Raw genomic sequence first — 15,508 nt, forward strand, 5'->3', positions numbered from 1 at the left:
CAGGTTTCACTGTCCATCACCAACTCCCGGAGTTTGCTCAAACTCATGTCCATCCAGTCAGTGATGCCATCCAACCATCTCATCCTCTGTCACCCCCTTCTCCTTTTGCCTTCAATCTTTCTCAGCATCAGGGTCTATGAGTCAGTTCTTTGCATCAGGTGGCCAAAGTGTTGGAGTTTCAGCTTCAGCATCAGGCCTTCCAATGAATATTCAGGACTGATTTCCTTTAGGATGGACTGGTTTCATCTCCTTGCAGTCCAAGGGACAGTCTCTGTAGGATACAATAAATGTCCCTTTTCTGTTTCAGTAACCTCAAGTGAACTTCTGTCAACAGCAACCAAAAGAGGCCCAGTAAATACAGCTGTTGAATGAATCCATGAGTGCAAGAATAAAAAACACCAAAACTCCTCAAAGCAAACATGGAAGAAAGGGCATGAACAAACAATGCACTCAAGGAAGGATTAAATCCAATTTAATTAATCAAAAGAAGTTCAATGACCACAAAGAAGTTTACACACAGTGCTAGGAACCAGTCAACATTACAAATTCCTCATGCACGTTACTCATTTAATCCATCAAATCCTCTGATTCAGCAGTCCCCAACCTTTTTGGCACCAGGGACTGATTCTGTGGAAGACAGTTTTTCCACGGACTGGGGATGGGGGAATGGTTTTGGAATGATTCAAGCACACTACATCTATCGTGCACTTTATTGCTAACCTAATTTCTAATCTAATGATCTGACAGGAGGTACCAGTCCCCGGCCCAGAGGTTGGGGACCCCTCCTCTAAGTCACCTGATTGATATCATGAGTCATCAAAACACTAAAAAGTATAATAAAATGATAATATTTGATATCCACTGAACTAAGAAACTGAACATGTTTAATAAGATGCGATGCTAAAGACAAATGAGTTCAGCGGGAACACTGTTATGTTTCTGGTATAATTTTTGAAAAGTAAGCTGGCAGTGCGGTGCACAATTGAAAGAAGAAAGTGGAACAGCCCTCCTGCTCCTGGAAATATGTCCCAGGGAATTAATGCAAAAGAAGGAAAGGTTTGTAAGCAAGAAAAAGTTCACCACAACATAAGTTGTAATAATGAGAGGGAAAAAGGAAAACCATACACTGCCCCCAAATAACTAGGTGATGGATGTTAAATAAACTTACTGTGACAGTCACTTTATAATATATTCATATATGAAACCATTATGTTGTACACCTTAAGCTAATACAACATTATACGTGAACTGTATTTCAATAAAACTGGAAAAAATTCTTTAAAAAAAGAAAAGAAACACACACCTGCTGTCTTCCTTTGTTTCTTACTACACCCTCATCTGGCTTGATGAGTTTCCCCGAGGATGGCTCCAGCTGCTTAGTTACTTTAAATAGAGCTCTATATAAAACCAGGGACGAATGGAATGGCAGAAAAATCTTAAACTGTCAGAAGAAAATAAAACTGTCCCCTTGTCTTCTGGCATTTGGATTCCATCAGAACACAAAGACAGAGATGGAAAACACACTTTAAGGCAGCATGTTTGAAATATCTTCTAAGTTAAACAATTCCTGCCAAATCAAGCTTCATGTGTACCTTAAACTTGAAGAAGCACTAAAATACTTAGAGAAAAAAAATCTGTATAAACTGTAAAAATACCAGGAGGCATAAAAGCGAAAATGCCTTCCTATGACTGTTTATCCAGTCTTACTCAAAAAGGTGGTATTTTGCATAAGCAAATTTTTCAGAAAACTGCCTTTACCCTTTTCAAAACTGATACTCTTCAAATATTAACTGTGCCTTCCTAGTGAAGGAATATTTGAGAGAAAAGGAATTTGATCTTTCCTAAATAATACAGGTGATACAGATTAATCACCACAAATATCTATTTGAACCTGTGTCAAGGTGCACCCTGTGTCGAGGTGCACCCTGTGTTGAAGCCCACCCTGTGCTGAGGCGGCTGGGTACATGGGAATACTGATCACTAAGAGAGCAGGTACACATACCCAGCACTGAGAATGAGCTGACACATTCAATGTGTGGGGACCCAGTTAACCTCCCCCACAACCCCACTGTGGTAAGGCAATCATGTCCTCCCCCCAAAATTGCTGCTTAGTTGCTAAGTTCTGTCTGACACTTTTGCGACCCCGTGGACTGTAGCCTGCCAGGCTCCTCTATCCATGGGATTTCCCAGGCAAGAATACTGGAGTGGGTTGCCATGTCCTTCTCCAGTGGATCTTCCTGACTCAGGGATCAAACCTGCGTCTCCTGCACTGGCAAGTGGATCAGAGCCTGTAAACATCACCTTATATGCAGAAGAGATTTTGCAGATGGGATCAAGTTAAAAACCTTGAGTTAGGGGATGATCCTGGATTATACAGGTGGGCCCAATGAAACTGCAAGGGTCCTTATGGGGGGGTGGGGGTGGAGTCAGACTCAGAGAGGAGACATGATGACAGAAGTACAGGGAGAGAGGGAGTGAGAGCTATGTGCTGGCTGTGAAATGAAGGAGGGGCTCGAAAACCAAAGGATGCAGGCAGCCTCTAGAGGCCAGAGAGCTTAAAGGAACAGATTCTCCCCGGGGGTCTCCAGAAGAAAGGCAGTCATGCTGACACCTCAATTTTAGACTTCTGACCTCCAGAGCTGTCACATAGTAAACCTGTTGTTTGAAGCCACTACATGTGTCGTGGTCTGTTACAGCAGCCATGGAAAATGAATGTCCCCGCACGTGTAGGAAACATCATCGACCCCAAGTTACAAACAGGGATGACGAGGCACCTGCTCAAGGGCACTCAGGCAGGAAGTGGTTCCGACCCGGGACTGCCCTGGGGGCCCAAGGCCTCACCTGCTCCGCCTCTCCACACAGCCTGGCACACACGGGTCGGCCACCTCAAGTGAGAAATGCACCCTGCAGGAGGCAGTGCAGGCAGGCATTGTGCAGCAGGCGTTTTGCAAAGCAAAAAACGTCTTTCCAATTCTGGCATCTGCGGTAATTTGTGCAATGGCAACTCAGAACAGAAATAGCTACAGCAATAAAAAGGCAGTTTAAGAAGTCTCTGCATTTTAGCAGCTAAACTTGAAGCACCCATAGCGAGGGATGGATGATTCTCTGTAATTAGTACATCAGTTCTGATACCAGGAGGAATGGATCAGCATTAGACAGGGAGAGAAACAGAAGGCAGAGCGTGACAAAAGACCAGGGAAGGACGTGGCACCAGGTCTGGATTAAATTCGAGATGTTGCGCCAGTTATTTGCAGCTGAGACTCCTCCGCCCAGGTGAGACTGTAGGTAACCAAGCCTAACTCAACAGTTAAATCTGTGTGTTAGTCTAAGCTAACTGTTCAGTCAACTCAACAATTCATTCTATAGTATGAGTTCAGTTACTCTTATGGTTTATAAAAACCTCAGAAAAAGAACTTCAGGTGGACCCGGGCAGGGTGCACGGAGAAGTGGGAGTCCTGGATCCTGCAGTCAGCCCTCCCCTCTCCTGCCCATCACCAGGACCCAGCCCGTGAAGATAAGTCACAGAAAAAACCCACTGTGTTCATGGTGTTGCCCCACTCCCACCTGTGACCCTTGACCTTCTCCCTAGGAGGAAGTCGGAGGAAAAGTGGGAGAAGGACGCTTCGGAGAGACCAGGCTCACTGCAGCGTAGTTAGTGGACTTGCTAAGATTACCCAAATGGCTGCTCAGGTACCATCTTCTTTTAACTTCTTGGTTCTAGAGTGCATGTTCTTTGAAGTAAAGAGGACACGGATAAGTGGGGCTACTTTACCCTAGAGTGATTGTGTTTTTCAGAGGAAAGAGGAGCTTGAAAAAACTCTGGACTTAAATCTCCTAGAATATTTCAATGTGGAGCCATGGGATCTCTTATTATAAATTGAAGAAGCAAGGGGAAAAGTGGTACTTCCTCTGCTCAGACCTCATTTCCATATTCAACTCTCCACTTGTCCAATTACTACACACACAAGAGTGTTTGAAGCTTGGGTAATTCCTCTTTGCAAATTTTACCAGGAAACTTCTTCATCTCCAGTGTGAGTGGGAAGGTTGGATTGGGGGAAGAAGGGGACCCAAAGGAATTAGCATTGAACTTCAAAGAACTTTTCATTTCATGATTAGAAAATTCTTGTTTAATTACATAACATAAAGGCACTGCACAACTGAACCTTTCCCATCTGTTCTAGGTGGGCAGAATCATGTACAAACCTCTAGACCACATAACATGTGTCTAGACCCTCTTTAAAGTCAAAAGTGGGGAGACGTGTTACCAGCACGATTTCTGCATTAAATTCTTGTACCTGTTGGCATACACGCAAAGGGTTTAATTAGGCCCTTTATAGATCAATATGTCTCTTTGTACATATTGACTGGCAAATCTTTTTAACTGAAACCTTCACCCATTCCTGCCTATCACTTCTAAGGCACAGTAATGAGCTCCTTTGGGAAACAGGAATGAATAAACAAGGCTAGATCACTTTAAAGAAGCCAATACACGTGAAAAATTAGATTCGCAAGCAGGTAAAGGAAAGGATAATTACTCAATTCCTTTTTACTTCATTAAAAGAGACCCAAGGACTTCCCTGGTGGTACAATGGATAAGAACCTGCCTGCCAGTGCAAGGGACATGGGTTTGATCCCTGGTTCAGGAAGATCCCAACTGTCAAGGACCAACTAAGCCCGAGCTCAAGAGCCTGTGAGTTGCAACTGGAGAGTAGCCCCTGCTTGGTACAATTAGAGAAAGCCCACGAACAGCAACAGAGTAGTCAAGAAGACCCAGCGCAGCCAAAATTTTTTCATTATTATTATTTTTTTAATGGTGTAAGGCCATGCAGCAGACAGGACCACTGAGGGGGCAGCTGCAGACAGAAGAGTCCTCGGTGTACAGATCAGAGCTGAGGAGGCACCAGGAAGGAGACTTAGTGGGGAGCAGCAAGGAGAAGGCCCGGGAGAGGAGCGGGGCATCGCCTGCAGCTCACCCTCACCCCCAGTAGACAGACGAGGCACAACTGTCCCCACTTCACTAGGAGGAAACCGAGGCACAGAGAGGTCAGTGGACCAAGGTCACTCTACCAGGTGGAAGCGGGCAAGACTGACGCCTCTCCAGCTCTGTCTGCTCCACTGTAGCTTCTCGTGGAACAACCTACAGAATTATCACTGCTACAACAACTGCACTCAAAACCGAATCATTTCAGGCCAGCCCTAAAGGCACGTGTGCTTCTAAGTAAAGCGGGAACCCTATGGCTACAGGCTGGGAGCCTCATTTAAGGTAGCCAGGCCCTATATGAGCACACTTCCCTGAGGATTCAAAGCCTGTTTCAGAAGTTGCCAAAGAGCTTATGAGGCTCCCTAGCTTACCCAAAGAAACAACAATTAAATGAGAAAAACATCTCTGTCCATCTGAATTCCCCTCCCTGCCAACAGAACTTGGGGAAGCAGGTGGGGAGACAGGAGGGACGTGCTGAGTGTCCTGAGGATGCTGGCTGGGACATGGCTCTTCACGCCAATCCCATCCTCCCAAGACCCCAACGGCCTGTCCACGGTGCCCGATCAGACGTGAGTGCCATCGTCTCAATGCCCTTTAGTGCTGAGCCCAGAGCTTGGGGCCAGGCGGAGGCCACGGTGCCCCTCCTGGGCCCCCAGGCCCCACCCCAATGGCCCAGGGACATGCCAGAACTCCCGGCCCTGGGGGCGGCCGCATCTCATAACTGGTGCATCACTGGGGACTTCAGTGAATAATCTCCTTACCCTGTCAAGAAACATCAGTGAGGCTTATTGCTGGCGGAGGTGTGAGAATTCATGAATAATTACATGACTTAATGCTTCCATTACTCAGGATACGACGGCTTTACTGTCATTGTATTTTTAATTATTTTGATTATGGATTTATTAATTTACAGCACACTGCTTGAGTCTGAATGAATAGCAGCAGGGCTCTGGCTTTGGTGCAGCTCGAGGCAAACCTGATTTTAAGTTCCGACGGATTCCAGGCTAAGCACTTGGCTTCTCCCCGAGCCCCTAGGGCTCACTGACAGCACACACGACAGACCCCTCTAGAACCACCTCAAATTAAAGGCAGAACAGACCGGCAGGATCATCCTCTATGTGCTAAAATAAAAAATCTCCATTGAAACCACTTCACTTTTTACAGCAGACTCCGATTTTTGTATGTAACTGTGCTAAAATAACATTTCATTGGTACAGTTTATTAATCTCATTACATGGAATATTGAGAAGAGCCTCATACGATTGAGGTTTAAAGGAGAATTTTAAATGTGATAGCTCTTTTACTGTATAGCTGCCTGTCTTCCTAAAACAACTGTGCAATTCTGCCTCTCTCTGTCTCTCTGGCTTCTTGCCAGATGACTTTCCTGGTGACTGGGACTCACACCAGGTTTAGTCATGGCTGCTCAAGGTCATCAGGCTCGGGTGGGGAGGGAGGGTTGAACAGGACTGAAACTTCCAGATCAAGGTCTCCTGAGGATGCCTTATTCCCTGGGGCAGAGTCCCCTCCACACCCACCCCCCACAAATGCATGCACGTGCTTACACACACACTCACACACACACACGTGCAGCAAGTGTCCAGCAAGCTCAGGTGTGGTCAGCACAGAGCCCAGGACACTGAGAAAGCAGGTCACTCTGACCTCCTTCAGAAGAGAAATTCCAGACCCTGGTTCCTCCCTGCTCCACGCACAACCACGCGTAGGCCGGACTTGGAAGGTCCTCCTCAAACCACACTCCTAGGGGAAGAAGCTCGCTGTGGAGGCACTCACTCACCATCAGCGGTGTGAAGGAGCTTGTGGCTTTTCAGCGTCCCTTTGGACTTGAACTTCTTGCCACACATGTCACACAGGTGGGTCTTCTCAGTGCTGTGACGGTTCATGTGAGCCTTGAGGTTGCTCTTGCTACGAGTTGCATACTCACACAAGGAACACTTGAAGGGCTTCACACCTGTCGGAAGAGAAAAAACAGATAAACATATGTACTCATATATACATATGTGTGTGTGTATCTGAAGGAATGTGTATGCATACATGTCTACACACACACATCCCCTTGTCCACTGTGAATAAAGCAGTGCACACGCTGCACGCTCCCCTAGGCCTCTCTCCGACCCATGCTATTCCTTCCAACTATGATCCCCTTCCTACTGGGCCTGCAGCAGAATTCCTCCTCGCCTCCTAATCAGTGCCCCCAAATCCCCCATCACAACTGCTGCACCGTCCACCACACTTTACAGTGAGTCCCTTACAGCCCCTCCCCACGGTCTGGGATCTCCAAGGGCACAGACGCTGAGCACGTGGAGCAGAGGCCGTTCATTCCAGTGAACTGAGTTAAACTGACAAGCATTAACCGAGGGCCTTGGCAAAAGTCGCCAGGCCCGGGAGTGCAGGACCACGTGTGAGAGTGTGTTTCAGCTCACAAGGTAAGCAGAGCTTTACGACACTCATTGCTGCTGTGGGGCTGATGGCTCTACTACCGGGGCATTCTTACCATTGGGCTATTCCTCCTCCGCTCCCCAACTATCCACCAGGACCCACAAAAAAGTATCTCCCAACCTTGGCTTTGGTCTCAGCTCCTTCTGCCGTGTCCATCAGTTCCTGCTCTCTTTACTGAACCGTTCATTTGATCGCAGACTGTAGAAAATACTTCATCCGTCCCCCTGGGGAGCTGTCCTGTTTTCCTGACTGCAACACTGTCGGTTCCCAATTCACAGGAAGGCCGCCCCCCAGATGCAGGGCTCCGAGCCTCTTCGCTGGGAAGGCCACGTCCCTTCCCAGGGGGAGAAGCACAGCCCCGCTGTCTCTAACAGCACCCCGACCATCAGCTGCCCTGAGTGCCCGTGTGCGGCCCATGCCTCCCTGTACAGGCAAGCACCCTGGGGCACAGGCTGCCTTCCTCCTCCTGCTTGGTCTCCACCCAGGTCTTCCCCGCCCGCCAGAATCAGAGGATCTGCTGTCCTCGGGGCATTCCTTCGTCCAGCACCCCAGCACCTCCTCAACGCTACCACACGCAGGGCGCCAGGGCGACCACCACGGTCACCGCCATGACCGGGCCAGCGTGTTGGTTCCTGCTTTCCTGAAGCTCGCTTTCTGCCCAGGAATTGTGGTGACTTGCTCAACTACAGCTCCCAGCAGGCTGTGAAGACTGCACATCTCTGCTCACTACGACTGAGTCATGCACAAATGAAATCACTGGTCTCAGCTGGCTGGCAGACACATTTTTGCAGTAGGTAAAGAGAATTCTAGCTGCAGGGGGTGTGGACATGGCTTCCTCCTGAAGAACCCCAAGTGAAGGTGTTAGTCATTCGACGGTGTCCGACTCCTTGCGACCCCATGGGACTGTAGCACACCCCTCTGTCCATGAGATTTCCCAGGCAAGAATATTGGAGTGGGTTACCATTTCCTTCTCCAGGGGAATCTTCCCAACCCAAGGACTGAACCCAGGTCTCCCACATCGCAGGCGGATTCTTTACCATTTGAGCCACCAGGGAAGCCCCAAGAACTCCCACAGGTAGCACAAACATCACACACGAGCTCTGTTCTGACAGAGGGACACACACCTTCATGAGCCCAGATGTGACGCTGAAGGTCTGAGCCATTCTTCATGAAATAGAAATCACAGTATGGGCACTTCATGGCTCTCTTGCCAATGAGCCCTTTCAGCTGGACCCTCCTCCCGAGAACCTCGGAGATGGTGCTCATGGAAACCTCTAGAAGAAAAGCAGATGACAACCAGAAGCGGCCAAAGAACTGTGGTTCCAGTGAGAGGTAAGTGGGCCTCGTGACAGAGCCTGGACGACCCCCCTGAGTCAATCCTGGCAGCTCTGAGGCAGCAAGTTAAGTTGTGCCTCGTGGGGTCATGGGAGAGAGCTTTTGCCTAAAAAGTTACACCAGAATCAAAGCGAGTCTCTCAGACCTAGACTCCTGCTAACACAAAATGTGAGGGATAGAGAAGCAGTATCACAAGGCAATAGTTGGACAAAAGCAGAATATGGGAAATAAGGGAAAAAGACTGGGCTTCCCCAGTGAATCAGTGTCCTGGGGTGGGGGTGTCCTGTAGAACACAAGGAACTCAGGCGACATAACAACTTCATTCAAACAACCGAACTGCAAAAAAGAAAGTCCTGTGTCAACTGGTTGTTGCTGTTGTTCAGTTGCTAAGTTGTGTCCGACTCTTTTGGGAATCGATGGACTGTGGCCCACCAGGCTCCTCTGTCCATGGGATTCTCCAGGCAAGAATACTGGGGTGGGTTGCCATTCCCTTCTCCAGGGGATCTTCCTGAACCAGGGATCGAATATCTCTTATGTCTCTTAAGTCTCCTGCACTGGCAGGCAGGTTCTTTACCACTAGTGCTGCCTGGGAAGGCAGCACAGTTTTAAAAAGGGGAGGAAAGCCACAAGACTGGGGCTAGGTGCCTCTGAAGACTATATAAAGTGATAAAATAAAGCAAATCGTTATATAAACACCTGAGTTTTAAATAAAGATAACTCTTCCCCTTGAATTGACTCATATCTTCATCCCTCTTTTAGTTTCATTTAACATAGCTGCTATACAACGCTGTATCTTAAAATAAACATGAGCATTTTATAAAATCAGTCTCCCACTCTGAGATGCATAACCTTACCGGGATGGTTGGTCTTGATATGTGACTTTATCAATCGATCTTCTGAAAAAGACTTTTCACACACAGGACAAGAATAACTCCTTTTGTCCTTAACAGAAAGAGAGCATAATCAATGGACTGTCTCATTTAAACTCAGAGTCTGTGGAAAAATACCACCACCACCACCAAAGCGAGACACACGGACACCTTTCCCAGGGCCCGCAGCTGGCCCTGCACGGCCCAGGGACTCAAGGGTAGCATGGCAGAGGCCTCATCTCCCTTTCAGGAGGGAGGGACTGGCCTTAGAAACAACAGTCCTGTGGATGCGGCTGGGCCAGCAGAGAGCAGAGCTCAGCCTCAGGGTCTACAACAAAGACCATCAAGGTTGTTAACATTTCCATCATCTCCCAAAGTTCCCTTGTACCTCCTTTATCATGATTATCGTGTGTGTGATAAGAACACTTAATATAAGATCTACCCTCCAGCAAATTTTAGGTATACAATACATATTGTTGGTTACAGGCACCATGCTGTTAGATCTCCAAGACCTGATGTGCATTTCGCCCTCCAGTGCTCAAGATGTGTGTGCATGTGAGTTATTTTAATGAGAATCACAACAACTCTTGAAGGACAGGCATTATTACGCTGTTACAGATTAAGAAACCAAGGCCAAGGGCGACGAGCCCCAGGACTCTGAGGAAGAGCCAGCGTTGGAACTCGAGCGTACGGGTGCCCACCCCAGGCCCTGACCACTCCCAGGCCACGTCCCATCCAGGCTGCAGGGAAGGCGTTCACTCTGCACTGCCACCAACCCACCTGGCTGCGGTGCCACATCCTCAGTTAGGGAGAAGCTTTCGTGCATGATCACGCTGTAGCTCATCCACGTTTCCTCTCACTTTAATGGTCACTTTAATGCCATTTCATGTGAAAACTTTTCAGAGAATGGATGTCATGGGTTAAATTCTGTCCCCTACAAATTCACATGTTGAACTCCTAACCCACAGTATCTCAATGTGACCTTATTTGGAAACGTGGTCATTACAGATATAATTAGTTAAGATGAGGTTGCAGGCCCTCGTCCAATATGACTAATATTCTTAGGAGAAGGGGAAATTTGGACAGAGACCTGCAAGAGGGAGAATGCCATGTCTTCATGGGAGAAAGGAAATACCCAAGCCTAGCCCAAGAAAAAAAAAAATGACACACCAGTATCTCTCAAGAACACAGATGCAAATATCAACAAAACATTAGCACAAAAAGCCCAAAATGTTTAGAAAGAACTATAAATCACAACCAAGTGGGATTTATCTCACTTGATTCAACATTATAAAATTAATTAATATAATCCATCACATCAACAGGTTAAGAAATAAAAGTCACATGATAATATCAATAGAGGCAGAAAATTAATTTGGCAAAATCAAATACCTACTCATGATAAGCAATTTCAATAAGCCAGGAATAGCAAGGAACTTCCTCAACTCAATGAAGAAAATCCACAAACAACCTATAGCTAACATTATACTTAATGGTGAGAAACCAGAAACTTTCCCACTAAGATTAGAAACACGGCAAGAATGTCCCCTCAAAGCACTCCTTTTTAACATCATAACTGAAGTCTTAGCTCATGCAGTAAGACAAGAAAAGGAAATAAAAGATACAAAGATTGAGAAAGAAGAAATTAAAGCTGTGTTTGCAGATCATATGATCACCTAAGAAGAAATTCTGAAAGAACAGACAAAGATACTCCTGGAACTAGTAAGTAATTATGGCAAATTATAGGTGTAAGTTTAATATACAAAAGTCAGTTGCTTTTCTATATACTAGCAATGAACAAGTGAAATTTGAAATTAAAACACAGAACTATTTACATTAGCACACAAAAAATGAAATGGTACAAATAAATACCATTATTTACAATGAATAGGTATAAATAAATCTAACAAAATATGTACAAGATGTATATGAGGAAAACTTCAAAACTGATGAAAGGAATCAAAGCACTAAATAAATGGAGAGCTATTCCACGTTCAAGGATAGGAAGATTCAATGTTGTCTGGACAACAGTTCTTCCCAATCTGATGGGTAGATTCAATGTAATTTCAATCAAAATCTCAGCAAGTTATTTTGCGGGTATTGATAAACTGATTGTGAAATTTATAAGGAGATGCAAAAGACCCAGAAGCCTACACAAAATGCTAGAGGAGAAGAACAAAGTTGGAGGACTGACATTACTCAACTTCTAAACTGACTATAAAGCTGCAGCGATGAAGAGCATGTGATATTGGTGAAATAAAAGTCAAGTAGATCAAATGGTACAGAACAGAGTCCAGAAATAAACTCTCTTAAATACAGTCAATTGATCTTTGATACATGAGCAAATGTTACACAATGGATCAAAGACAGTTATCTCAGCATGATGCTGAAACTGGACAGCCATGTGCAAAAAGAAGAAAGTGAACCTGGACAAAAACTTTACACCTTTTCACAAATATTAACTCATATTGGATCACAGATCTCAAAGCAAAATGCGAAACTATAAAACTCCTAGAAGACACAGAAGAAAACCTGGATGACCTGGAGTATGGTAATGATTTTTCAGATCCAACACCGAAGGCATTATTCACAAAAAAAGAAAAAAGAATTGATAAACAGTGAGAGACACTGTCAAGAGAATAAAAGAACAAGCCACAGACTGAGGGAAAATATCTTCAAAGGATACATCTGGTAAAACAGGCCAAAGACCTGAACAGACACCCCACCAGAGAGGATATACAAATGCCAAGTAAGCATGTGAAAAGACGTTCCATATCATGTGTCATCAGAGAAATCCAACTCGAAACAACAAGACACCATCACACACCTACAGAACGGTCCAAATCTAGAACACTGACAATACCAGGTGCTGGTGAGGATGCGGAGCAGCGGGAACTCTCACTAGTTCCGACGGGAATGCAAAATGATGCAGTCATTGTGGAAGACAGTTTGGCAGTTTCTCTCAAAACTAAAATACTCTTACCATAAGATTCAACAATTGCACTCCTTGCTTTTTACCCTAATGAGCTGAAAACTCATGTCCACACAAAAACCTACACACAGATAAAGTAGCTTTATTCATAACCACCAAAACTTAGAAGCAACCAAGATGTTCTTTGGTATGTGAATGGACAAATGGTGGTACATCTCAACAACGGACTGTTCTTCAGCTCTAACAAAAAATGAGCTCTCAAGCCTTGAAAAGACGTATAAGAAACTTAAATGCATAAGCACAAGAAAAAAAAAAAAAAGGCCAACGTGAAAGGCTACATATTCTATGATTCCAACTAGAAGACATCTGAAAATGGTAGAATGATAGAGACAGTAAAGGGATCAGTGGTAGCCGGGGGGCAGAGGGAGAGAGGGATGAGTAGCAGGAGCAAGGAGGATTTTTAGGGGTGTGAAACTTCTCTGCATGATACTCTCATGAGGTATACGCATCATTCCACATTGGTCCAAACCCCAAAAATGTGCAGCACCAAGAACGGGCCTTCATGTAAACTATGGACTCTGGGCATTACTCATGTGTCAATGCAGGTTTATCAACTGTAGTAAAGGCAGTGCTAAGATACAGGATGTCAAAAGGAGGGGAGGTTGTGCATGTGGAAGGACAGTGGGTATATGGGGAAATCTCTTGTTACTTTCTGTTTAGTTTTGCAATGCATCTAAAACTGCTCTAAAAAGGTTTATCAAAAGAAAACACACACTATGTGCTCAGAACAGAGCTTGGCCTATAATGAGAGCTCAATAAATCTGAAAGACTTTGCTGTTGTGGTTTTAGTTTTGCTGGTAATGCAACTCAGACTCAGCTTCCTATGGGCTAACGCATGCTGGGAATCCCCAAAGGAGCATCTGAGTGACCATTCCTCCAAATTCCTTTGTGGATTGCTACTACTGCAGAGTGTCTCCCGAGGCTGAGGTTCCTGAAGCACACTTAGGAAAAGTGTGCTGTTCTCTTGCTCAGTCGCTCAGTTGTGTCCGACTCTTTGCGACCCCATGGACTATAGCGCACCAGGCTCCTCTGTCCACATAATTTCCCAGGCTAGAATAGTGGAGTGGGTTGCCAGGCAATCTTCCCAAACCCAGGATTGAACCTGCATTTCCTACATTGGCAGGTGCCACCTGAGAAGCCCAAGAAAAGTGTACTTAATATTCAAAAACAAAAATGAAATGGAAGACCTTCTGAACAACCAGTCTGGATGCACTGCTCACCAAGCATCTGGGTTCCAAGCAAGGCCTGCCATGCCCAGATGCCTAAGGGGTCCAGGTGGCTCCCATGAAACAGTCCTAGCTTTCTGCTCAGCTAATGCCACGGACTTCTGCCCAGGCTACATCACAGGGTCCAGGCTTGTCACTGTCCTCCTATGCCCTTGACCTTCTAGGTCACTCCATCACTGTTAGCGCTTGCAGACGAACGCGTGCTCACGTGCCCTTCTGAAAGACGCCCTGGGCACACGCCACACACATTCTACAGGGGGCTGTCACCACCCACTGCTGCCTGGGTGTTGGCATCGTCAGAGCTGATGGAGGCATTCAGAAGGGCTTTGAAGGAGTTTACAGTGATCTCTCCTGAGCCCTTGCTATTTGATTTTTCTTTTAATCTCTGATAGTCTGAAAGCAATTTATCTTAGAGCTTATCAGGGCCCCTCATTTCTTGATGCCTTTGAAGATTGTCAGAAGGACACAGGCAGTGGGAAAGGGTGCTGGGAGAAGGGTTCACTCTAAGGACTCATTTATTTCTTTTTCAAAAACCTCAGTTCCCAACCAGAGATGAAAACCCAAATTGACACAGGAAACTTGAAAAGAACAGTGGTTAAAAGAGTTCTTCTCAGAGGAGGAGAGCGAGAGCTCCACGCCATAATGACGGTAAGAGAGCCCAGCCCCCGGAGTTTGTTTGCTCTGATGGAAATGCCTTCAAAGCACCACAGGGCTCTTTGAAAGAAGGGAGGCAGCAGCAGGAGGCAGGGGCCGTGCTGTGCAGGGACAGGGGGCAGGGAGTATGGGGGGCAGCTCTGGGGGTGAAGCTCCCAGCCCAGCTCACAGTGATGGGTGAACCCCACCCTGGCCTGCGCCTCGGCCCCCAAAGCAAATGGGCTATTCTCAAGTCTGAAACTACCGGTGGGTGGAAAATACCAAATCTGCCTCCCACTCAGCCACCGAGTGTATTAACTATCACATAAGTACATCTATAAAGTATCTGACATCAAGATAAAAAAAAATAAAGTGGGAGATTCTACTCTAAACAATTTCTCAGGAATAAAAAGCCCATGGTTTTAGCAGCTGCTGACCTCAACGGACTCAACCTTTCCTCCACCCTTCTGAGGCCTGTGTTGGCTCAGGCATTGGGCTGGGCACAGAGCTGGGAGACTCTGATTCTGCCCTCACAGGGCTCATGCCAGCACACAGAGGCCAAAAACTATGATGGGACAAGGAGAAAATAGTCATGTTTGGTAGTCATGTATGTATGTATGGATGTGAGAGTTGGACCATAAAGAAGGCTGAACACTGAAGAATACATGCTTTTGAACTGTGGTGCTGGAGAAGACTCTTGAGAGTCCCCTGGACAGCAAGAAGTTTAAACCAGTCAATCCTAAAGGAAATCAACCCTGAATATTCATTGGAAGGACTGATGCTGAAGCTGAAGCTCCAGATTGAGAGCAAGAGAAGAAGGTGGTGACAGAGGATGAGACAGTTGGATGGCATCATTGACTCAATGGACATGAGTGTGAGCAGACTCCAGGAGAGACTGAGGACAGGGAAGCCTGGTGTGCTAGAGCCCATGGGGTCACAAAGAGCCAGACATGACTGAGCAACTGAAAAACAAATGAAGAAAGTATGACAAAGGCAGGAAAACTGACACAACATTGTG

The 15,508-nt window shown here is 46.1% G+C and overlaps 1 protein-coding gene across 7 annotated transcripts in view; it reads right to left on the bottom strand.

Moving 5' to 3' along the window:
- Nucleotides 1-15,508, bottom strand: part of ZFAT (zinc finger and AT-hook domain containing) — a 159,522-nt gene that overhangs the window by 79,216 nt on the left and 64,798 nt on the right. For all 7 annotated transcript variants that reach the window (XM_081505132.1, XM_081505131.1, XM_081505135.1 and 4 more), the window contains 3 exons: nucleotides 9,625-9,712; nucleotides 8,560-8,709; nucleotides 6,774-6,947 (listed from right to left, as the gene is read on the bottom strand). In XM_081505132.1, the coding sequence (XP_081361258.1) occupies nucleotides 6,774-6,947; nucleotides 8,560-8,709; nucleotides 9,625-9,712 (412 nt within the window). The remainder of the gene's footprint in view (nucleotides 1-6,773; nucleotides 6,948-8,559; nucleotides 8,710-9,624; nucleotides 9,713-15,508) is intronic.

This window comes from Giraffa tippelskirchi, chromosome 6 (assembly GCF_054371585.1).
Source record: "Giraffa tippelskirchi isolate mGirTip1 chromosome 6, T2T-mGirTip1v1.2.pri, whole genome shotgun sequence".
Lineage (NCBI taxonomy): Eukaryota > Metazoa > Chordata > Mammalia > Artiodactyla > Giraffidae > Giraffa > Giraffa tippelskirchi.